The 23,823-nt window shown below is 43.0% G+C and overlaps 1 protein-coding gene across 19 annotated transcripts in view; it reads left to right on the forward strand.

Moving 5' to 3' along the window:
- nfasca (neurofascin homolog (chicken) a) overlaps positions 1-23,823 on the forward strand; it is a 106,897-nt gene that overhangs the window by 63,071 nt on the left and 20,003 nt on the right. For 10 of the 19 annotated variants that reach the window (XR_008572302.1, XM_054785472.1, XM_054785470.1 and 7 more), the window contains 19 exons: positions 1,915-2,026; positions 3,576-3,760; positions 7,031-7,162; positions 7,358-7,501; positions 7,629-7,740; positions 7,820-7,986; positions 10,286-10,433; positions 10,617-10,741; positions 13,666-13,710; positions 13,993-14,094; positions 14,793-14,990; positions 15,163-15,233; positions 16,024-16,246; positions 17,468-17,583; positions 17,668-17,878; positions 18,383-18,505; positions 18,620-18,793; positions 20,104-20,130; positions 23,091-23,369. Coding sequence is in view for 18 of the 19 variants with exons in the window: in XM_054785472.1 (XP_054641447.1) it covers positions 1,915-2,026; positions 3,576-3,760; positions 7,031-7,162; positions 7,358-7,501; positions 7,629-7,740; positions 7,820-7,986; positions 10,286-10,433; positions 10,617-10,741; positions 13,666-13,710; positions 13,993-14,094; positions 14,793-14,990; positions 15,163-15,233; positions 16,024-16,246; positions 17,468-17,583; positions 17,668-17,878; positions 18,383-18,505; positions 18,620-18,793; positions 20,104-20,130; positions 23,091-23,369 (2,694 nt within the window). In the remaining variant the exon portion in view is untranslated. The remainder of the gene's footprint in view (positions 1-1,914; positions 2,027-3,575; positions 3,761-7,030; positions 7,163-7,357; positions 7,502-7,628; positions 7,741-7,819; positions 7,987-10,285; positions 10,434-10,616; positions 10,742-13,665; positions 13,711-13,992; positions 14,095-14,792; positions 14,991-15,162; positions 15,234-16,023; positions 16,247-17,467; positions 17,584-17,667; positions 17,879-18,382; positions 18,506-18,619; positions 18,794-20,103; positions 20,131-23,090; positions 23,370-23,823) is intronic. The other 9 variants (XM_054785483.1, XM_054785484.1, XM_054785486.1 and 6 more) reach the window with 6 other exon arrangements.

The raw sequence follows: 23,823 nt of genomic DNA on the forward strand, positions 1-23,823 counted from the left end.
TGGCACACTGAAGGCACTCACGTGACCCCATTGATGAATGTTCATATGTGGTTCCATCTTGTAGTAGTCGCATACATTGTCTGCATCAGCTGTAGCTGTAGTTGCGTAATAGTGTTACTTATAATATTTAGTCTCTCTCATACAGCTAATAAAAGAAACCCCTCAGTATGATGCAGTGCAATTCAATAAATAACAATATTTAGAATGTATAGTACATCCCTAATGTCTTAAAAACACACATTTCTGTGAGGAAGATGAGGACGCAATGGCAAGGAGTTGTTCGTGGTGCTGTTAATTCACTTACTGTATATAACATCATTTATTAAGGCAATGTATTGTATAATTATATCCATTTACTTCATTTATAACCACTAATCCTCAGTTGTCTCCTCTTTCCTGTCATCAACCTTGCCTAGACCGATAGATACTTTATTCATGTCTGTTTGCCTACCACTAGAAAAACTAACCCCTGAGCAACGCCTTAGTCCAGTGCTTCTTCTGCTTCTGGGGGCTGTGAGTAAACAAGTGAGTGAACACTTGTTCACTGGTCCTTGAACACACCATTGTTGTGAAGTGAAGTGGGAGTTATACAGTCTAGCCTCGAAAGTTTCAGCGAGATGGACAGAAGTCAATATATGATTGTAAGTCGTTACTGGAATTGCAGTATGGATTATGTAGACAGAGGATCGCCTTCTCCGACAGCTGGCCGGGATGACCCAGCGGCCTGCAGAGCAGGGGAACCTTGTACCGTGCCAGCCGCTTTAGAGTGAGGTGGCCGTGCATAAGAGTAGTTGCCGTGCTGCCCCGTGGCTCCAATTCATCTGTTCTATCAATCATCACTATCATACATCAGTGGTGCGTACCTGTAAATGCTTTCATTTCAAATGCATTTAATAAGTGTGTGCGCTTAAAACTGGATTGTGCATTTAGCATTTAGCTTGTTATCTTCCATCGCTAGTGAACAATGGCAATTAAAGAGAGCAGGTTCTGCAGCTGAATGCTATCTAATAATAGGCTACCAGCAGTCACTTTTATTGGAAATATTGATTCGAAATTGGAGGAGAATGCCAACATCAAGATAGCTGGAGGGTTTGGAGGGGGAGGAGCGAGCCGTGTGTCAAAAATAGACATATTTATGGGCATGTCAATTGCTCGCAGATTGTTGTAGTTTGCTGTTAAGCTCGGAAGGTAATCCACTGTATTGTAATATTTGGAAATACTTTGGCTTGTGTTAGGTACTTGTTTAAAACGCCATTGACCTTTTGAATATCATCTGTGTACAAAGTCACTACTTTGGGCTCTGCTCACATTCCAACCTGCTAGGTTACAGACTTGGCATCGGCTACTTTCCCTATTTATCGATCTGGGTCTGCTCTGTATTGTCAGACATCGCTGGGTGCGTTTTAGCTTGTACAAAAGAAGCCTCCAGCCTAAAAAGCAACCCCCAGGGACAAAGAGTTCTCCACGAAAGGTTTTCATTTTGGCAAAGCTAAGAGCTTGGCAAAGCAGACCAGTCAAGCAGTGTAAGGTTAATAAGCATATAGCAAGAATAACATCTATAGAAAAAACATGCATGTTTCTTTGGCGGCTCCTTAATGGTAATCTTTGCTTCCCGTGGCGAACATTAAAAAGATCAATGACCCTGTTGTTGTTTATCGTCTCTAAATGTCTTCCTGTGAGACACGCCAGAGGATGTTGGACTCGATTTCTGGCCGCAGTGACCTCAACAGAATGGAGAAACAGACAATGCCTTGCATGGAATCCAGCCACTAGGAAATGATCAGAATAGCAGTGCTGTATTTATGTGGCAGTGGCTTACATATGAGCTCAAAGTAAACGCCTGGAAAGAAACTTTTGGATTTAATCGTGAATAACTTTGAATGTGTTTAAATGCGCTTTGTGTTTGGTCTCCAGGCCGTAAAGTATCCGAGTCGACGCCAACCTTCCTCTCACCGTTGGGCAGTGAGAGCTCCAAAATGGTGCTGAGAGACGAGCAACTACTGCTGGAGTGTATTGCTGCAGGACTGTGAGCATACACACACACACACACACACACACACACACACACACACACACACACACACACACACAAGCCGGAAAAATGCAGTCATGTTTTTGGAAAGACGCTTTATGAATATTTGAATTTGATTTCATGAACAGACATGTCTAAAGATTTGTGTTTGATGCAGAAACAAACAGGAGTATTTATCATTTTCACTTCTCATTTCTTCTAGATGTGTTTTTGTGAACATAACATAGCAGCTTCAAGGTTGTGGATGTGATCGCGAACCACCTAGAATACTGGGGTACCAAAAAAATGCCCCGGTTATCGTACGGCTAAACATTGCGCCTAACAAACTAGTCTGTTTGCCCTCGCATGATTCCGTAGACTTGAGTTCTCAAACAAACTCAGTCTCTGTGAAGAATGGACGGTGGTTCTTTTAGAGTTGGGATACTATAGACAGATTCCGGCCAGGGAATCCTTTAATCATCATTATCATGTGTGTTTGTGATTTATGTGTTCATAAAACGCACACAGAACAATGAACAACTCTGTATCTGTCTTCCTGAGGTGTTCAAGTGCACTGCGTATTTTTGTGTACTGTATCACTGCAAAACTGTTGCAAGTGCCAGAACTTTGATAAAGACGGTGAGAAGCGCGATTGAATTCAAGAAAGAAGTCGTAGCAAAGAATGACGACAGCGTCTGTTACGATAGGATTGGAATGTAAAGGTTCCTACTTAACAAAGGTTGCAGAGGGAATGGTTTAAGGGAGACACATTACAGATAGTGAGCCGGGCCAGTGTGTGTAATGATAATTGTATCTGCCGCTGAAGCTTACAATAAAGTTTAGGTGAGCAATTATACAGCTCTAACCGTCCACTCTTTAATCTTAAGTTCGTGACGGACTAGAATGAAACAGCGTTCACGTGGCTTCTCCGTCCCATTCAGTAAAGATAAAAGTGATGATAAATTTCATTCCTCATTTATATGTATTTTGTATTGTTTTCTGCGTGTAAAACTATAATTATAGACTATAGACTATTGTGCGTATTTGAATATAAGCCGCAGCCATCAAAATACGTTGTAACACGGGACATACTGTATACACAGAAAGACACACTATCAACCTTGCAATCCTCTGTGTTCCCAGCATCGCTTGTTAGCTCCGATGAGTGAGACGTGAGACGCTGCCATGGTCCAAGCATTAAAAGAGGAAGCTGTAGTAATTCTACACTTGATCAAACTTACTTAAGATTTGTCAGATCAAAACCCGATCGCTGTCTAAGACTTCAAAACGTGATACAGTATTAACGTCCACTTTACTGCTTCAATTCACTACTTCCTGAAACTGCACGCTAATCATTGTGGGAACTGTAGTTTTTTTTTAGCCATAAAGCGTGTGAAAATGTCCGGAATTTAAAGTAATTGGATTTGTATTATTTCTTATGGAAAAAACGTTTTTCATGCTTTTTGGTTTTCATCTGACCTTTTGAAACGGATTAATGACGAAAACCGAGGTTCCGCTGTAGTTATTCCTGAAATCCTTACACGTGCTGTTCTGTCTTCTTCAGACCCACACCAACGATCAAATGGTTTAAGAAAGGAGGGGATCTGCCAGGACGGAAAGTGAAGTTTGAGAATTACAACAAGACCCTGAAAGTGATCAATGTGTCAGAGGAGGATGCTGGAGAGTATGTATGCATGGCCAACAATCACTTAGGCAGCATACGCCACTCCATTTTTGTTCAAGTGAAAGGTGAGTAAATTAAGGCCAGGTGATCATGTCTCATGTCATATGGAGGGATGCTCCGATCAGGGCTTTATGCTGCTTTATGCTTCCGATACTGATCATCCTGGACTGAAATCGGCCATACCGATTCCGATCACGTGGATTAATTATAAATTTTTCAATGTATTTATAATGAGTGCTATTGGCCAGGGGTGCCGTACAAAGGGGAAAAGTCAGGATAATTCCAAGGTCCCTTGACTGCCAGGATTCCCAAAAATAGGTAATTAATTCATGGAGGGGTTAACAACGTGATTTTGTTCATGGGACCAAGAATTCCTGGTTGATCAAAAACATATTCGACTTACCTTGTCAAGAGAACAAAATATTCAAGATTCAAGATTCAAGATTCAAGAGAGTTTTATTGTCATGTGCATGGTAAAACAGCAGTTATACCATGCAATGAAAATCTTATTCTGTTCATTCTCCCAAGAAAAGAAAGAAAACAAATGAAAGAATAAGAACATAAGAAACATAAACACATAAACATATATACCAATAAATTAAGCAACAACAACAGACGAGACATTAATACAAGTAAATAATACAAATAAATAAATAATTAAAGTGCTATGAGTGTGTGCGTGTGTTGCGTGCGGCGTGTGCGAGTGCTTCGTTGAGGAGCCTGATGGCCTGTGGGTAAAAACTGTTTGCCAGCCTTGTGGTCCTGGACTTCAAACTCCTGTAGCGTCTGCCTGACGGTAGGAGTGTGAATAGTGAGTGTTGTGGATGTGTGCTGTCCTTGATGAGGTTGTGTGTTCTTCGTAGGACTCTAGATTTATAAATGTCTTGCAGTGTGGGGAGGGCTGCCCCAACAATGTTCTGTGAGGTCTTGATCACCCGCTGGAGTGCCTTCCTATCACGTGTTGTACAGTTACCGTACCAAACAGTGATGGAGGCGGTAAGGACACTTTCCATAGTGCATCTGTAGAAGCAACTCAGGATTGTGGTGGACATGCCAAATTTCCTCAGTCTTCTCAGGAAGTACAGTCTCCTTTGGGACTTCTTCAGAATTTGTTGGGTGTTGTGAGACCAGGTGAGGTCCTCGCTGATGTGTGTGCCAAGGAACTTGAAGGTTTTCACCCTCTCCACCTCAGTCTCATCAATAAACAGGGGTCTATGCGGCTCCTTTTCCCTTGTTCTTGGGTCGATGATCATCTCTTTAGTCTTATCTGTATTGAGAAGGAGATTGTTATCACGACACCAAGCTATGAGGTCCGCCACCTCTCTTCTGTATGATGTTTCAACACCACCAGTGATCAGTCCGATGACTGTAGTGTCATCTGCAAATTTAATGATGCTGGTGTTGTTCTGGGAGGCCACGCAATCGTAGGTGAAGAGCGTGTAGAGGAGTGGACTCAGCACACACCCCTGTGGGGTCCCAGTGCTCACAATTCTTGAGCTGGATGTGCGGTTGTGGACTCTGACTGACTGGGGCCTGCCTGTGAGAAAGTTAAACACCCAGTTACAGAGGGAGGGAGACAGGCCAAGTGTGAGGAGCTTATCTGTGAGTTTGTGGGGGCTGACTGTATTGAATGCAGAGCTATAGTCTATAAATAGCATTCTGACGTATGTGTCCTGGCCCTGTAGGTGAGAAAGGGCTGTGTGGATGGCAGTGTTGACTGCATCATCCGTGGACCGGTTCTGGCGATATGCAAACTGTAGAGGGTCCACGGTTGCCGCCGGGATGCTCTTTTTGATGTGGGTCATGACTAATCTTTCAAAGCACTTCATAACAATAGGAGTGAGTGCTATAGGGCGATAGTCATTCAAGCAGGTCACGTTGCTCTTCTTGGGTACGGGCACTATGGTGGTGGACTTAAAGCAGGTCGGTACAGATGCTTGTGCAAGCGACAGGTTAAATATGTCAGCAAGCACATCAGCTAGCTCTGATGAGCAAACCCGAAGTGCACGTCCTGAGATGTTGTCTGGCCCTGCTGCTTTTCGTGGGTTTGTTTTGTTTAGAACCCTGCGCACATCAGCTGATGTCACCATGAGAGGTGAGTCCTGTGTGCTCCCCAGGTTCAGCCACCCTCTCTGCTCATCAGGAGTTTGGGTATCAAAGCGGGCATAGAACTCATTCAACTCATCAGGAAGTGTGGTTTGGCTGGACGTGGCTACGCTACTCTGCTGTCGATAGTCTGTGATGTGCTGGAGCCCCGCCCACATGCGCCGAGGGTCTGAGGTGGAATAGTAGCCCTCCAGCTTCTGTCTGTACTGCCTCTTGGCCTCCCGTATGGACCTCCTCAGGTCATATCTGGCCTTTTTGTAGTCATCAGCGGTGCCCATGACAAATGCAGTCGAACGAGCACGTAGCTTAGCCCTTACATCACAGTTCATCCACTGTTTTTGGTTAGGGTATTTTCTGTAATACCTGGTGGTGGTAACAATGGTAAATTTCCTGGTAAATATGGTAAATATCACTGCATGGTGAAACTTCCAGACGTCTTGTGTCTTGTGTCTTGACAGTCTTGTGACTGTCGCGCATATACGCACGAGTGTTAGCCACATGGTTGCGCTCGCTGCCGTTTGAATGATGAAAACTCACCATACTCCGTCAATTGTTTGTTCTTCAAATGCCGTATTAAAGCTCTTTAACGTGCTTCCCCTGCAACATAGTTTCCATGGCATGGGTTGTGCAGTATAAGTTCCACATGGCAGACATGATTGTTATTGTTTTGAAGGAGGAGGAGGGAGGTCGACGCTGCCAAAGACGTTAGTTAGGTCAAGACACTACAGTGCGCAAAAGGATCGCTGCCGGCGTACCCTCCTGACTGTCACACACATACGGGCGAGTTTTGTCCAGCGTTTTGGCTGCGTTAGCTGCCGTTTGACTGATGATCATAACGTGAGCCTCGAAAACTCACCAATTTCTGTCAAGGGTTTGTTCTTCAAATGCCGTGTTAAATTAAAGCTTTTTAACGTGCTAGCATGGTTGGCAGTTAAGTTCCACGCGGCAGACATGATTGCTTTTGTTTTGGCACGCCTGCACTGTGAAGGAAAGTGGGAGGACGACGCTACCCAAGACTTTAGTTAGGGTAAGACACTACACTGCACAAAAGGGATCGCCTGCGGGCGCGAGCGAATCGGATTTTGTGATCGGCCTTGATCGGCCATTTATCGGCATATGCCGATCACGTGATTGTTCACGGAAATCAGCCAATACTGATCGGTCGGAGCATCCCTAGTCATATCTATAGCACATGAGATGGATTCCATCATTCTCTTCATGTTCCCCAGCGGCTCCTTACTGGCTGGACAAACCTACAAACCTGGTACTCGCCCCAGAAGAGAATGGGCGGCTGGTGTGTCGGGCAAATGGCAACCCTAAACCGAGCATTCAGTGGCTAATCAATGGCCAACCCATCGACAGTGAGCAGTGTTCCAAGTTCATGTTTGTAACCCACTGCATTACAATGCAAGATGACAATGATTGGCTTCCATCCCTTCAAGGGTTTTGAGTCCAGTTACTTGTGCCAATACAATTCACTGACAATGTAACCCCATAAAACACATCTGACTCTGATACATTAGGCATTGATGTCCTTCTTCTCCCCTCCTCCTAAGGCTCTCTGCCCAATCCTAGTCGACAAATGATGGGCGACACCATCATCTTCCGCTCGGTGCAGATGGGAAGCAGTGGAGTGTACCAGTGCAATGCCTCCAACCAACACGGTTATCTGCTGGCCAATGCCTTCGTCAGTGTCCTCGGTAAGACATCCTGTACAAGATGCAATAGAAAAACAGACCAGTTCCAAACTTGACTGACTTTTTTCGCTATTTTCCTTATCTGTACATTTGAGTGAACATGTGAAATGAAAAAGCACCTTCTCCACAGATATGCCTCCAAGGATGCTTGGCCCTAAAAACCAACTGATTAAAGTCATTGAGAACAACCGCACCTTTCTCGACTGTCCCTTCTTTGGTTCTCCTTTGCCTGTCTTACGATGGTACGTTTGTCTGTGATAAAAAAAACAAAAACATTTTAGCCGTTCTGAGTTGAAATTAGCCTAAAACTTGTGCCTGAAGGTTTAAGAACGGACAGGGCAGTGGCCTGGATGGCGGTCTGTACCGTGTGTATGTTAACGGAACCCTGGAGATCAAACGGGCCCGAGCTGAGGACGAAGGAACCTACACCTGTCTGGCCAACAACATTTTAGGCATGGCCGAAAACCAGGTCCGCCTGGAGGTCAAAGGTGAGACTTGACATCAATGCAGCACTCAGACGTTAATGTTTGCTGTTGTCAGCATCCAAACTACCTAAATTTTCGGTGTATAAGCATTACCCACTAAATTTAGAGGAAAAAAAAGATTTGTACATATATAAAATGGCATATTGTGGCAGGCACGGGTCTGTTAGGACCAGGCAGGACCAATCATGAGCTATAGGCTTTGAAAAAACTCACTACTCGCTTGCCAACCTTGGAAAACATTGGAAATTGCAGGTCATTACTCAATATAACAGTCACTGTGTCATCTTACAAACATTAAACTCATCACACAGCAACTTAACACTCAAAAGGTATATCTCAGAAATATACAAACATGTACCAATACGAGTTTAAAATGAAAAACGTTTTCCCATGCTGCATTTCATTTGAGCAACGCATTTCATTGGAGGATAAGCGGCATAGAAAATTGATGGATGGCGCGACAATGCTGCCAGAGCCCAGAGGGAGGCAGACGTCATTGCAGCACCCCAATGAATGCGTTTCTCAGATACAACACATTATGGGAAAACTTTAAAAGTTGTTTTTTTCATTTCACACTCATATTGGTACTTGTTTGTATATCAGTCAGATGTTAGTTGCTGTGTGATGACTTTAGTGTTGTTAGAAAAGTGTTCTTAGTAAGATGACACTGTGAGTCAGACTGTTATGTTGTTATACTGTTATATATAATGACATCCTGTGATTTCCAATGGGTTGACAAGCTCGTCTTGAGTGCACTGACAGCTTGTGATTAGCTCCTGCTAAAGAAAGAGCTACCGTTTCCTCACTGACTCGCGAGCGACACAGTATTGAAACAATTAGTAGTAGTTCTGAATTAATGGAGATGTCGTGAAATTAGAATTTTGCCATAAATTAGCCGCACCGGCTGCAGGGTTTAAAGTTTAAGAAAAAAGGAGCGGCTTAGACACCGGAATTTACGGTATTCATCATCATCTCTCTCATTCTGCTGACACAATGATGTTTTTCCTGTGTGTTAACTTGCATGGAATCAGATGTTCCCTTTCTGTGTGCCAAATAGTCGACACTACTGGCTCAGACACCCAACTGGTGCCTTCTTTTGCCTTTTTAAAGATCTTTAAGTGCCTCAAATCGTATTCCCATCACACAAATTCTGTCAAGGTCAGATCAGTGATTGTCATTTTACTTTAAGCGTGGCTTTGTACATGTGTTAGTCATACTCAGCATGCTTTCAGAGTATTTGTTGTGACATACATAAAGTGTTCTTCTTCAGGACTGGGTCGTACCTCAAATTTTCTTACCGATAAAATTCCAAGTAAAACAGTGCTCAGTATCGCCGATACTGAGCAATGGGTATCAAACACCATATTTACTTATTTTAAGCCAGAAGAGATGCGTAAAGTAAACTTTTTTCCCGATCAGTTATGCAGATATACAAAACGTTCTTTCTGGGAAAAGGTGCGATTCAGCAAACTGGAAAAATAGATTTTCCTGATATGCGTTATCATAAAGTCAACATTGTAGACCAGCGGTGGGCAAGCTTTTTGACTCGCAGGCCACATTGGATTAAAAAATTTGGCGGAGGGGCCGCCGATATACAGTATAGGTGGTCATCGAACACAACAACATACTTGCTCATGGTGCAATGAAACGAAAACACAACACATCCACAGCAAGTTAACGCATCACATACATCAACTTGATACACAACAACTCAGTGCTACACATGACACGTAACTTAAAACTGTTATTTCCAAATGCCTGCAAGGCATGCTGGGTAGTCCAGCTTCAACAATAAAGCACTGGATATCAAGAGTATGTTAACGCCTCCTTGTTTGTTTTGCACTCAAACAAAAATGTAACCAACACGGCAAAATGTTGGGAGGAAGAGTACCACTAGCTACCCAGCATGCCTTGCGGCGGGACATAAGGGTGTTTTTTTTAAATGGGTATTGTGTGTAGATATTTATTTGTTTGGCCATATGGTGCAGTAGGTAGGTTACTTTGTGCGTCGTGTGTGTTGACGTGTTGTGTTGTGGATGGCTTTTTTGTACAAGCTACAGACTGCATCGGAACCTTCTGGCGACTCAAGCGTGCCACACAATAGCACTGCAAGTCAAGTTGCCGGCTTCAGTTTTGATGTAACAGGTTAAAAAAAAGGAATTTGGAAAAGCCCGGTGGGCCGGATTAAGACGCTTGGCGGGCCTGATGTTGCCCACGGGCCGTCGTTTGCCCACCCCTGTTACACACTGACATATTTGTGTTTGTACGTACATGTGTATTCTTCTCACTCACTCCTCCGTAGAGCCGACCCGCATCATTGGTCCTCCTGAGCACCAATCCGCCATCAGAGGTTCGACAGTTCGCTTTGAGTGTAAAGTGAAGTCTGATGCCAGCCTGCCCATCGCTGTGGTCTGGACGAAGGATGACAAACCTCTCTATCAGGGATGGAGGTAACAGCACCAAATGATGAGTAGACCAGCAATATTAGTTAAGTTTGCAGTTTTTATGCAAAGAAAACAAAATCAGACATCATCCAAATTTGACATCTCTGAGAAGAAATAAACCATACAGAGCATGTTGGATACAACAATGTAACAAACCTGACCAACTCATCCCTTGTCATTGTGAACCAGGCTGAAGAAGGATGATGAATCATTGACCATATCCAACATCAACGAGGGCGATGAGGGAACTTACACGTGTGCTGTTAAATCGGAGATTGATCAGGACTCGGCGTCGGCCCGTCTCACTGTTTTAGGTACGCTCTAATACTGTACAGCAGGGCTGTCTTCTACTAAGGATTTTCATAGTCAAATCTGATTCATTAGATTTTGTTCGTAGTTGATTAATAGTCGAATATACGGTGTATATATAGACTCCCCTGGGAACACCTGCACCTGAAATACTCAGTGCGCTTGAACACCTCATAGGCGCAGGGTGCATAGTACTGAAAAGGAGGAGGACAGATACAAATTGTTTGTCGTTCTGTGTGCTTTCTACCACACACACATTTAATAAAGATTAAATGATTCCCTGGCCAGGATCTGTCTATAGTGTCCCAACTCTAAAAGAACCACAATCTATTCTTCACTGAGACTGAGTGTGGATGCTTTGTTGGGCACAGTTTGGGCATAACCGAGGCCGTGGACAAAAACCAAGACATATTTTTGACAATGGTTATTATCAAAAACTCAATCTTATGAAAATCGAGGTTCCACTGTTCATTCTATAGTCGTCCCTCGCTATATCATGGTTCGAACATCGCTCTCTCACTCTATCGTGTTTTTTCAAATATTAATTCATTAATAAACGATCATTGTTGTGTGTTTGACTATGACTTATTATTAGTCAAAAATATGCATATTTAAGCCAATTGTACATATTTTTTCCCCAAATTAAACATTTTCAAGAATAAAAATGGCTAAATGCACTAAAATACAAATACATTATAAGCCGTTAAAACCACAAGTTGTGAATGCAGTATTCTACATTGGTCACTAGGTGTCAGTAATTGTTCAGTGAGAAGCGCCAGACTTAAACAACCGGCTTTTATTGCAGGTTTAAATGATCTCACAATAATACTTGACAAAATAACCATCAACAATAACAACAACATAGTATAATAACTTGGGTTACTGTTGCGGCCATAGCCCACAGAAAGCTAAAAGTCAAGTCTGAACCCCCGACGTTGCTTCCTGCCCACTTCCCGCCACTACAAGTTAACTTGTCTTAAATGGCTTATTTTCTTTGATTACATGGCCATTTTACATATGCCACAAATTGCCCTATAAGCATGTCAAATGATTAGTCCCACCCTAAAAGTATTTTGCACGCCAATTTTTTCCAATTTGATCTTTTATTGGATCTTTTATTGGATTAGGGACCTGACTCACAGAGGTTTGTTACGGAAGCCAAACAATATTGTTGGTCATGCTGTGTAATTCAGTAAATTCAGCAATACTTTGGTTGCATTATTTTTAATGCTTTGAAGAGTTATTTTCATAACCATATTCACTTCCACAAATTAATGTTTGTATCAAAAGCTTATAATAAAAAAAAAATAAATAAAAGAATCAGTATTGCATCGGATTGGCAAGACTATTAAAAAAATCGGATTGAATCGGAAGCCAAAAAATGTGGATCAGAACATCTCTAATTAGAATATCACAAGAGAGAAATAGACCTACCCTAAGTACGGAAAAAAATATTTTAAAAAAACAATAAAAATGGCTAATTGCTTTGTCGCCGATGAGCAATGCTGATTTTGCTTAAAATATATGAAACTGGGGCAGTACGGTGGCATAGGGGTTAGCACGGCTGCCTCAAAGTTAGGAGATCCCTGCTCAAATCTCTATGAAGAGTTTGCATGTTCTCCCTGTGCTCATGTGGGTTTTCCTCCCAAAAACGTGCATGTTATGTTAATTGTGTACTATAAACTGCCATGTGGTGTGATTGTGAGTGTTTGTTTGTGTATGCGTGTTCTGTGATTGGCTGGTGATCAGTCAAGGGTGGACCGCACCTCTCACTCAAAGTCAGCTGCGATTGGCCCCAATAAGGCCAGTTGGAAAATAAATGAATTTCATAAATGAATCATTTATCATATTATCATATCTTATCATATCTTCACCTTTTAGCATGTTTATTAAAGAGAAGGTGATTTATCAAAGTGGCCCCCGCATTCTTCAATTTTTCTGTATGTGACCCAGGTCGAAACCATTTGGTCACCTCTGTTCTATGTGCTTTAACCTGATTGGAACTTTTGCAGCCTACTAAGTAGGGGCATCACAAGAGCTTGTTTCTCGTTCCGGAAAAAAACAGTCTTGTGGGCACTCGGCCTTGGACGATAATAATAAATAAGTTAATCACACAATACATGAAAATGAACTCGATAATTTTGCCGCCCTCAATATATTGGCGTGTGCACGCATGTCTGTTTTCCTCCTCTCTCGCCTCCAAACAGGCAGGAAGAGAGTTCACTCTGTGCACTGGTTTCAGCACCTTGGCCCGTTTGTTCCATAGAACAAAGGCATGAACGTAGTGAGCCCTTTTATCAGTCATACAGTCTCTTTGTCTGTGTGGGTGGAGGCGGGGCCGCTAGCATACACAGAATACTGAAGACTGCAACGTAGTAGAAATTATATCTGTACTGTAGATTGCAATATATTGTCATATATTATCCATCCATCCATTTTTTATATATTTTCATTGTAATTTTCCAAAAAGGAATGTTAAAATCTGGTCTCGTCTCGTTCTTGTGGACCCAATCTCGCGCATCGTCTTGTCTCGTGAGCTGGATGTTATCGTGACCCACCGACTATTAAGTAATATATTTGTGTTCCTTGTGCTCTGTAGAAAGTATAGCAGTACAACTGACTTGAAGTTTGAGTGATTTTAAACATTTGATGCATTTGCGATGATGTCGATTGAGTTTGATTCCAGTAGAAGACATTTCAAAACCCTCCGTTGCACGAGGGCTTCAGAGAGGAGTCAGGCATGATGTTCAAATCATCACTGCAAAAGTGTCAAATGTCACTGTCTCAATGCAAACTTCCTGTAATAGATAGTATATTAACATGTACTGTGCACTAAATCACATCTGTTGATAACAATTGTGCTCCGTGAATGTTGACTAGCAAACTAACCATTATACCCATTTCCTGGTCCTTGACCCCACCCCTACAGAGGAAGCCTCCCTCAACCCCTCACTTTCTAGTGCCTTGCCTCCAGGTAACATACAACTTGCATGCTTTCCTTTCTTGTCTTTTATCACAGCTTTGCCTGCATTGTCATCAGCTTTAATATACTGTACATGTTTGCCTTTTTTCTAATGTGATATGATTGAATATGAATAGGACATGCATTTACTTTCTTAAAACCTGTTTGTAATTTCAAACTTGAATGTGAATTAGAAGGATTTAGAATAGGAGATTGAATTAAAATGTCCATCTAAACCGATTTTGTGTTTGTATGGTTTGTGTATTTATTTTCCCTTCTGAAACCTTGTTTCAGGCCACCCAGACCCTCCAATGGATCTCGATCTGTCAGATCCAGCAGCTCGCAGTGTTCGCCTCACCTGGATCCCTGGAAACGACCACAGAAGCCCTGTTACAGGTTATATATATATATATATATACATACAGTATGCAGTATATATACACACACTTGTGCACACAACATCCATCTTGATTGCTGCAAAATGACGAAATGCACCTAAACAAGTGGACTGTAACTTCAAAATGTGACGTTAAATTCTTGTATATTCCCCGTAAATTGGATGTACAGTCGTCACTGGTTTATCGCGAGTAATTGGTTCCAGAGTACCTGCACATGAAAAGATCTTCCAGTCCATTCTATTCCATTGTTTTCCGCTTAGCCGGGTCCCGGTCGCGGGGGCAGCAGTCTCAGTAGGGAAGTCCAGGCTTCCCGGTCCCCAGCTACCTCTTCCAGTCTCACTGGGAGAACCCCAAGGGGTTCCCAAGCCAGCTGTGAGACATAATCCCTCCAGTGTGTCCTAGGTCTGCCCCAGGGCCTTCTCCCAGCTGGGCCTGCCCAGAACACCTCACCAGGGTCTAGACGCCCGAGCCCCCTCAACTGGCTTCACTCAATGTGAAGGAGCAGCGGCTCTGCTTTGAGCCCCTCCCGGATGGCCGAGCTCACCCTATGAATGTGATGCAATGTGATTTGGGTGGCGGTCGAGGGAGGACGCCTGGGCAACCTAGCCTTCGGCAGCCAAATCTGGTTCTTGGGACATGAACAGATCTTATCTTCATGTATTCTGTGTTTCTAATGCCGGTAACGTGCCTTTGCAGAGTTTTTGGTCCAGTTTGAGGAGAACCACTGGGAGCCAGGCAGATGGCAAGACTTGGCCACCTACCCCGGAGACCTCAACTCCGTCATTCTGCAACTTGCTCCCTTTGTCAACTACCAGTTCAGAGTCATTGCCGTTAACACGGTGGGTCAGAGTGAGCCAAGCTACCCCTCACCACGATACAAAACCAGTAGCGCTGGTGAGTAACTTTATGTTTGGAAACACTTCTTTGGAAAATCTAATGTAAAACTTCAGCACTGCATTTGTCACCAAGAGCAGGTTTTGCAGCAACATGAACCAACTCTTCCTGTTGTAATTATTGGACACATTGTATAATTACTGATGGTAAAATTGTTATGTTTCCCATAAAGCTCCAGATGTCATTCCTCGAGGCCTCCGAGGCTGGGGCTCTGAGAAAAACAACATGGAGATCATTTGGGAGGTAAGCTAAGCCATAAGGTAGGCAGTTATAGTGCATCTCGTGAGTACGCAGACTAAAACATAGAATTTACTAGACCAGGGGTGGGCAAACGTTTTGACTCACAAAGCTGTAAAAGGGCTATACAATCTTTTTTCAGTACTACTTTAAACATCTGGCAGTTATTTTGCATTAAAAAGTGGTGTAATGGGTATCATGACCTGACAGAAAAAGCAGAATTGACCGCTTTTCCTGAATAAGACACCCAGAATGTACATGGGATTTACAATATGAACTACAAACTATAAAACATTGAATATCAAGAGTATGAGGATGCCCGTCCTTGTTTACCTCCCAGACACCCTCTTCCACATGCTTTGCAATCAAGCAAAAACACACCAAAAATGCAACAAACAACACGGTAAACCATGAAACAGACAAATGTCAGATAAAATATGACTTTCCTGCAGACCTTCGTGGTAGAAAGCCTGCCTCTCTGTCCCTCTCCGTCACACAGGCTCACGCTTTGTAAACAAACCCCCACTCTCCTTTGTATCAAAGTCTCATGTTCTCTGAGCTGCTGTGCATCAAGCCCTACTCTTATCCTGGACCCGTATATGACTGGAAAGCACAGTCTCTAGCTTCAGAAACCATTGGATTTATTTGGATAGTTGAAGACTTGATGTCAAAGGCTTTAAAAAAGACTTTGGAAAAGTTTGGCGAACCCGATGAACTCATTCAATACCAAAGACGTGGTTATATGCGTTTGAGCATCTGCTTTCCATTCAGAATGCATTTTGCTTTGTTTCTTCAGCCTCTGCTTGACCTGGAGAAAAACGGTCCAAACCTGAAATATATTGTGTGGTGGAGGCAGAAGGATTCTGATGCGGAATGGAATAATGTGACGACACTCGGAACCAAAGTTGTTGTCCACAACACAAAAACCTATGTGCCCTATGAGATTAAAATCCAGGCCACAAATGATATCGGACCAGGACCGGAGTCTAATGTGGTCATTGGATACTCAGGAGAAGACAGTAAGTACGCGCTGCTGGGAAGTATTACAAGTACACTACAGTGGATATTACAAAAGTGGGAGAGATTCTGACAAATATCATCATTTTTGACCAATATTTGTTCATGCAGAGGGCATTTCGCCACATTTCCTGACAACGGTTGTCATATAGAACAGGTTGTGCTAAATGCTGATACCGAGTGCAACCAATAAGAACAGATAGTTTATACTGTGGCCTACTTACAGTATATTCTGTAAACCTCCTTCCTTTTTCTCCTGTTGTTGTCATTGAGACTACAGTAGTACCTTGGGTTTTGTTATGAATTCATTCCAAAAAAGTCAGATGAAAAGCAACCCCAAACGGAGGCAATTTTTCCCAAAATATAAAGAAATAAATATACATAAGTATTAACTAAACAATACATTTTATAGACAGTAATTATTGTTTTGCATGCAGAAAACAATGCGGAATAATTATAAATGACGAATGGATGGAAGTTATTGTTGATTGCTGGCACTTGCAACTTTCTTTGGCCCCATGGCGGGTTATTTAGCAGTTGCACTCAATAAAAAATGCTGAGACGGTCAGTCAGCAGCACGTAGTGTGCTTTCTTTGGGCGTTCGATTTCGCAGATACATAAAATACAGGACAAACTGACGAGTTTGGTACGTGCAATTATATGAAAACTGAGTGCATTAGAAGCTCAATGATTGATTCTTTTAGGAAGGGATGAAAGGACAGCATTCTATGTGGGAGAAAGGTGGTGTCGCAGACCTCACCCTCTGTTCAGAGATGGCTTCTCAACCTTCACTCCACTTTCAAACCATCTGTCTTCTCTGTCCAGAATGTGTACATTTGTGTTTTCAAAAGAGTGGTCTTTCTCTCTGAGGTGCAGGTAGACCGCAGAGTCTTGACCTGAAGCGTTAGCCCGTCTATGTTGTGCCACGCGCCTGCTCAGTGGCGGCCTGGTTTCCACAATGTAAAAATCGGTGCATTGCTCACTGCACTGGACAGCATACACCAGATTGTTCTTCTGGGTATGGGGCGTCCTGTCTTTGGGGTGTACCAACCTCTCAAAGTGTTACCAGGTTTGAAGTGTGCTGGTATGTTATGTTGGTTAAAAATCCTTCTCAGATTCTTTTCATATTTATTGTGCCCAGGCACAAGGACCTGCGACCCACCAGTTGAGAATCCGTGCTGTAAATGACCCATAATGATATTTTACTCTTTATTTGCCCTCAGAACCCACCAATGCCCCTACTGAATTGCGTATTTCAAAGGTGGACAGTACCAAAGGACACATCCACTGGAAGCCTGTGGACCTGGTCTCTGTCCAAGGAGAATTTAAGGAGTACAGAGTGAGACTGGCATCATTTTATCACTATCTGGATTGAACGTCCTCTCTTTTTGTTTTTTCACTCCCCCTTTCTCTTGCCTTTTAGTTGTACTACTCTCGGGAGTCCAGTCATGTTCCAGGTCTGCTGGTCAGGAAGGAGAACAAGACCAAAGGGTTCTACACGACCATGGCTGAGCCATCTGCCATCCTTAGTGGGCTTGTTCCCTTTTCGCGGTACAAGATGTTCATGGTTGTAGCTAATACTCGTTACGAGGGGCCGTCCAGCAACACAGTTGAATTTAGCACCAAGGAGGGAGGTGAGGAAGGATTAGAACTACTTACGTGCAAAATGTCATGTTATATAACACCTGGAATAACGCCTACATTCTACAGTCAAACCAAGGTCACAACCGGACGTACAATGTTTTGTTTGCTGTGCAATTTTTGACGTTCCAAGAATCGCTGCATTTTTGTTTGTTTGTGCAGACCTGACACCAGCAAAATGTACGAAAGACACACATTGGCCGTACAGACGGCGTACGAAGTGCTCAAGTTTGTCTTGCAACTTGAAGAAAACGTAATCGCCCGTAGAGTTTGTTTTTTTTTTACATGTCAAAGAGCCTCTGCGGCCGGTCTGCAGCTTGAAAATCAGCACGTTTCTTGCTTTATTTTTGCACGCAGACCGGCCGTAGGAGCCCGTTAGACCGGTTGTGACCGCCGATTAAGATGTTAAAAGCATTTCTTCTTAGAATTGGCATAGCAAGTACCGGAGTCCTGTACCACACTTTCTTTTGTGATGATGTGTGTTTGTGAATGTGTAGTGCCAGATGCTCCTCGGTTCTTCCGCATCAATCGAAGGGGCTTTGATACCATCCACCTGCAGTGGGACAAACCTCTGGAACCAAACGGCGTTCTGATAGGATACCGGCTAAAGTACCATACAGGTTTAGCTGTCTTTATATTTTTGTAGAACTTGACTCGATTGTGAAAGTGAAAAGTAAATTCAAAGTGTTTGATTCTATATTGGTGTCACTCACCGTGTGTTTGTTTGTATTTAGTCAACGGATCCAGGGAGGGTCGTCCCCAGATCGAGACTTTCCATCCGAACGTGACTGAGTACACAATGCGCCTGCCTGACCGATCCACTCGCTACAACTTCTACCTGTCAGCGCTCACACAGGTGGGAGCAGGCGAGGTCTTTGCGGAGGAGTCCCCCTTCTTTGCCAACGAGGGTGAGTGATTGTCAGCGGTATTGTCTGAACGAACTTCAGCTTTCAGATTTGCAGTGCCAAGAGTTTGGATTATTTGTCAAAATCAGGGGTGTCCAAACTTTCTCCAACGAGGGCCGCATACTAAAAAGTTGCAGGAGACACTTTTACATTTTTTCAACCAACCCATGAAGACATGCTGAGACGTTTTTTATATTAAAGCCTGCATCTCAGCTTTGTGTTATCAGTGATAAAGCGTATTATTATATTCCACTACACTGACATGACACTTTTTTGCTCCTTTTTTTATACAAATATTTCAACTTATTAGCGCAGTATTATAATTTTTACCCCTTTTTCCTATAATTGCAACAGTTTTGTTTGTTTCTCACAATATTCCAACTTTTAAAAAAATTACAAATTTTTGTCTTTAACTCATTCAATCCCAGCCATTTTTCAAAAGACAAGCCCTTCCGTACCGGCCACTGATTTGACTGATCTTTCAAGGCACACAGAATATTGTGTTATATGGCGATTTAAAAAGGGAACCTACCAAAAGAAAGATTAGACTCCTGTCTTTCATCAGAAAAAAAAAGTTTGTTTCTACCATTTTTTGTTCTTTAGTAATCAGCAGTAGAACATAGGCAAGTTTCAGGAAAATATCAGTTCCCAACTAAAAAAAGAGCGAAAAACAGCTTTTTGTGAAAAGACACATTTCAAGCATAACTTTTACTTTGACACAAATATTTTTGCTTTTGTGACAGCTCAAATGTATAAACAACACAAAAAAGGTGTTGTTTTACATCAAAATAACATTTTATTTACAAATATAACACCATGAACTATTTACAATCTTTACATTTGGAACTGAACTATGTGTGCATTTGTGTGTGCACGCGTGCGTGCGTGTGTGTGCGTGTGCATGCGTTCCAATTTGCCTACAATACGTAACCTTCTGCACGCTCCACTCCTCCACGCTCTCTCACTTCCTCCTTCCTGTCATGTGTTATTTTTCCCTTCCATTCTGCCGAGTTCAAATGCACTTCTGCTTGAAGGCCGCAGTCAACCACGAAACAGGGATCATTTATTAACTGATATAAGTAATAAAGTTTGGACACCCCTGGTGTACCGTGTGAGTGACCCAGGAGCGTATTTAAGTATAACATCCGACTTACATCAAAAGTCTAAAAACAGAAGTCGTGCATTACCCGAGGGCCACATGCACATCAATACGAGCGATATGTGCGTAAATTAGTATTATCTAAATTGTAACGCTGTTGTCACAATCTTCCATATCCCCTCTTTGTTTTCTCTCCTCTTGTTTTTGTCGGCAGAAAACTTTACTGATGCTGCAGGTCTAGGTAATAGAAATGGAGAAACACGTCGATCCGTGGCCGCCCCACCTCCATCCCACTTCATGTTTATCCCAACACGTAGCAGCGGTGCAGTCCACCATGTGAACGCTACCTTACGGGCCGCTCACACTTATTGGCAACAAAGGCAGTTAGCATGTCAATGACTTTGTCATTAGTTTCTTCATTCCCTTGATTGTTTCCATTAGCTACAGCCAGCGTCGGTGACATTGCTTCTCTTTGAATTGTTGTGTTGGACTGTGCTGCTGTTTGTGTTTTTATTCTTTCTTTTCTCAACGGTCAATCTGCCGGTCTGCCGCCGCTGATCTCTCCTTCCTGTGCCATAAAGCTGTGGATATTTCTTTTGCTATCAGGGATTGAATACGACCGCTAATGCTGGTCACATGCAATTGCTACACTGCTCAGTCATGCTATGGTGTTTATGCTGACCTTTGTGTTTTGGAATGAATGGCTGATGGGACGCTGTTACCATGCAGTCCTCTTGTCTGACACCAGTTTGGCTTGTTTCCCAACTATCATTTTAGCACTTTTACACGCCTGCTGTTGAGTGTGCTTGAAAAGGAAGGAAAGTTTGAATCTTTGAGGTCCATGGTGGACAGCAGATGACTTGTCTTGCTCACTTACTCACTGGCTTGATCATTTTGCTTCTATTTTGCATCTTTATCCATCAATTCGGGTCATTGGTTCAGTCCTAAATGCCGAGGAGCTGCTACTTGAATGCGTAGCATCTGCTCCCAAACATGCTAATGTTTGCACTGATGTTCAGCATGCTTGGAAGAAGTGATACAAGCATGCTGCCATTTTGGGGTTATCATAAGAGATGTTTGAGTGGAGAACATTTTATGTTGGAACCTTTGGTGCAGGCTGGACAAAGTCTTTCCATCTATCTCATGAAAGTGCACACTCAACAAAAATAGAAACACAAAACTTTTGCAAATCTGTCAAAATCTGTTAGTGAGAATTGTTTCATCCACCTCACAGGTGCGGCATATCAAGATGCTGAGTAGACAGCATGATTAGTGAAAATGTGCAGTAGCTGGTGTGACCTCCATTCGCCTCAAACACCGTATACAGTCATCCCTCGTTCATCACGGTTAATTGGTTCCAGAGCGGGCCGTGATAAGTGAATTTGCGCAAAGTAGGTTTTAATTTTAATAAATGGAATATTTTTGTAGTTAGAGCATACAAAGCCTGTTTATGGCTTTCTAAATATAATCGTTACCATTTTAGAGCGCTGTAGGCATGACATAACACCCCTGTTGTCAACTTTACACTCCTATTATTTGTTTAATGCACAGTCTACGGGATCAATGCAGGGACACAAGAGACCGCCATGGCTAGCTCGCCTCCAATTTATTAATAACGGAGTGGGGAAGAAGGACAAAGAAGCCAAAAACTTACCACTTCCACACGGAATGGGAGGAAAACCTCTTTACACGCTATCATGACATGCCGTGGCGGACTCCATGCGCAGTGTGACGTAAGCTAATGTCATGTGTCAATAATGGAACACCTTTTGTCTTTCAATATTGTCTGACTAATAATACGGCATAGTCAACCACGAAACAGCGATCATTTATTCATTTATTCATTTTGGAAAACCGCGATGGGATGACTGTACACCGATCCAGAGCACCCCAAACATGCTCGGTATTTCTGTGCATTCAAAATGCCATCAATAAAATGCTCCTGTGTCCATTACCTGCACCCACACCTCACCATCACCACCATGGGACACTCGATCTTCAACACAGGTGCGTTTTATTGATGGCATTCTGAATGCACAGGGATATCGTGATGAGATCCCAAGGCCCATTCTTGTGCCGTACGTCCACAACCATCACCTCATGTTGCAGCATGATAATGCACGGCCCCATGCTGCAAGGATATGTACACAATTACTGGAAGCTAAAAACATCCCAGTACTTGCATGGCCAGCATATTCACCGCACGTCACCCATTGAGCATGCTTGGGATGCTCTGGATGGGCGTACACGGTATTTCACGCAAATGGTGGTCGCAGCAGATACTGGCTGATATATGGATGGCCGCCCCCGTAATCATTACACGGGAACGTTCGTAGGATCAAGTTGGATTAGTAAATAGTTGCATCCTGAGTGAAAACGATGTAATGCACAGGGCACACCTACGTGTGGCGCTGTAGCTTGGTTAATATCAGGTCAGTTATGAAAATGGAACACTGCTGGCGTTTTTTTTGTTCGGTCTTTTGCGTCAAAATAGGTACCTCCCATGACGTGCATTGTTAGCTGGCTCACACTAAATCCTTTTCTCTCGTTAGGACGCACAGAAAAGGGAAAGAAATATGTGTTCATGTTTCATATAAGGATGGTGAATGATGGGTAAAAAATCCCCCAAAAAGTGCAGTTTTCCTTTAAACTGCACATTTTGGAGTGGCCTTTTATTGTGGCCAACCCTAAGGCACACCTGTGCAATAATCATGCTGTCTCATCAGCATCTTGATATGCACACCTCTGAGGTGGGTGAATTATGAATTTGTGAACGACATTTGAGAGAAAAAGTGTACATGGAAAAAGTTTTAGATCTCATGAAAAATGGGAGCAAAAAGAGAAGTGTTTTTGTTGAGTGTATATTCATCTCAACTCCAGAGATGGAAAGTAAAAGACCAGTGAATAAATTCATGGAAATAATACATTTCCAAACATATGCTTGGCTTCTGCATTTGCACATAGAAAGAATGGGCCTAATAGCAGGTAGCGATCATGTAATAGCAACGTTTGTCCATTTGGTCGCAGTGTTGCCCACTTTTGAGAGGCTATTGAGCGAACATGACCTCATTCATGGAGATTTCTACTGTATGTGTTTCAGCTCTAGTCTCTGTAGACATTGTCAGTGTGTATGTATTTGCATGTAAAGTTGCTTATGTCTTGTCTTTAACTCTTTGTTCTCTCCCCGCTCCTCCTTTATAGTTGAGCTTACGGATGCCTCTTTGTCTTCAGCTTTTACTGTTACTTCTACTCCTCTTGCTGCTCTTCCTCCTACTACTGCTGCTCCTACAACCAATAGTACCTCAACCGCCACAACCCCTACTCCTTCCGCTACCACTATTACAACTACTACTACTACTACTACTACTACTACAGCAACAACTACAGCATCAACAACTACCATCGCTACAACTGAGGCGCCCACTACCACCCCACCTCCCGTGCTGATCATCAACAAGAATATTGATAAGAATGTGTTGGGTACATGTTCTTGTGCTTTTTATGGCTTTTAGATACAGTGGAACCTTTGAGGTCTGGACACTTGGGTTGGGCATCGTTGACGTATTATCTGATGCCGGTGCCAAATCGGTCCGTTTGAAACAATGCCGATGCTTAAGCGATGCCCGAACATACAGATTTCCGAAAACAATGCCATTTTATATTTTACGTTGAACAGAATCGTCATTTAAATACAGTCGTCCCTCGTTTATAGCAGCTAATTAGTTCCAGACGCCATCCATCCATCCAGCCATCCATCTTCTACCTCTACCTACCGAGGTCGGGTCGTGGCAGCCTAATTAGGGGAGCCCAGACTTCCCTCTTCCCGGCCACTTCATCCAGCGGCGCCCGGCGGATCCCGAGGCGTTCCCAGGCCAGTTGAGAGACAGTCTCTCCAACGTGTCCTGTCTTCCCAACGTGTCCTGTCTTCCCTGAG

Source organism: Dunckerocampus dactyliophorus, chromosome 8 (assembly GCF_027744805.1).
Source record: "Dunckerocampus dactyliophorus isolate RoL2022-P2 chromosome 8, RoL_Ddac_1.1, whole genome shotgun sequence".
In the NCBI taxonomy this organism is placed as follows: Eukaryota; Metazoa; Chordata; class Actinopteri; order Syngnathiformes; family Syngnathidae; genus Dunckerocampus; species Dunckerocampus dactyliophorus.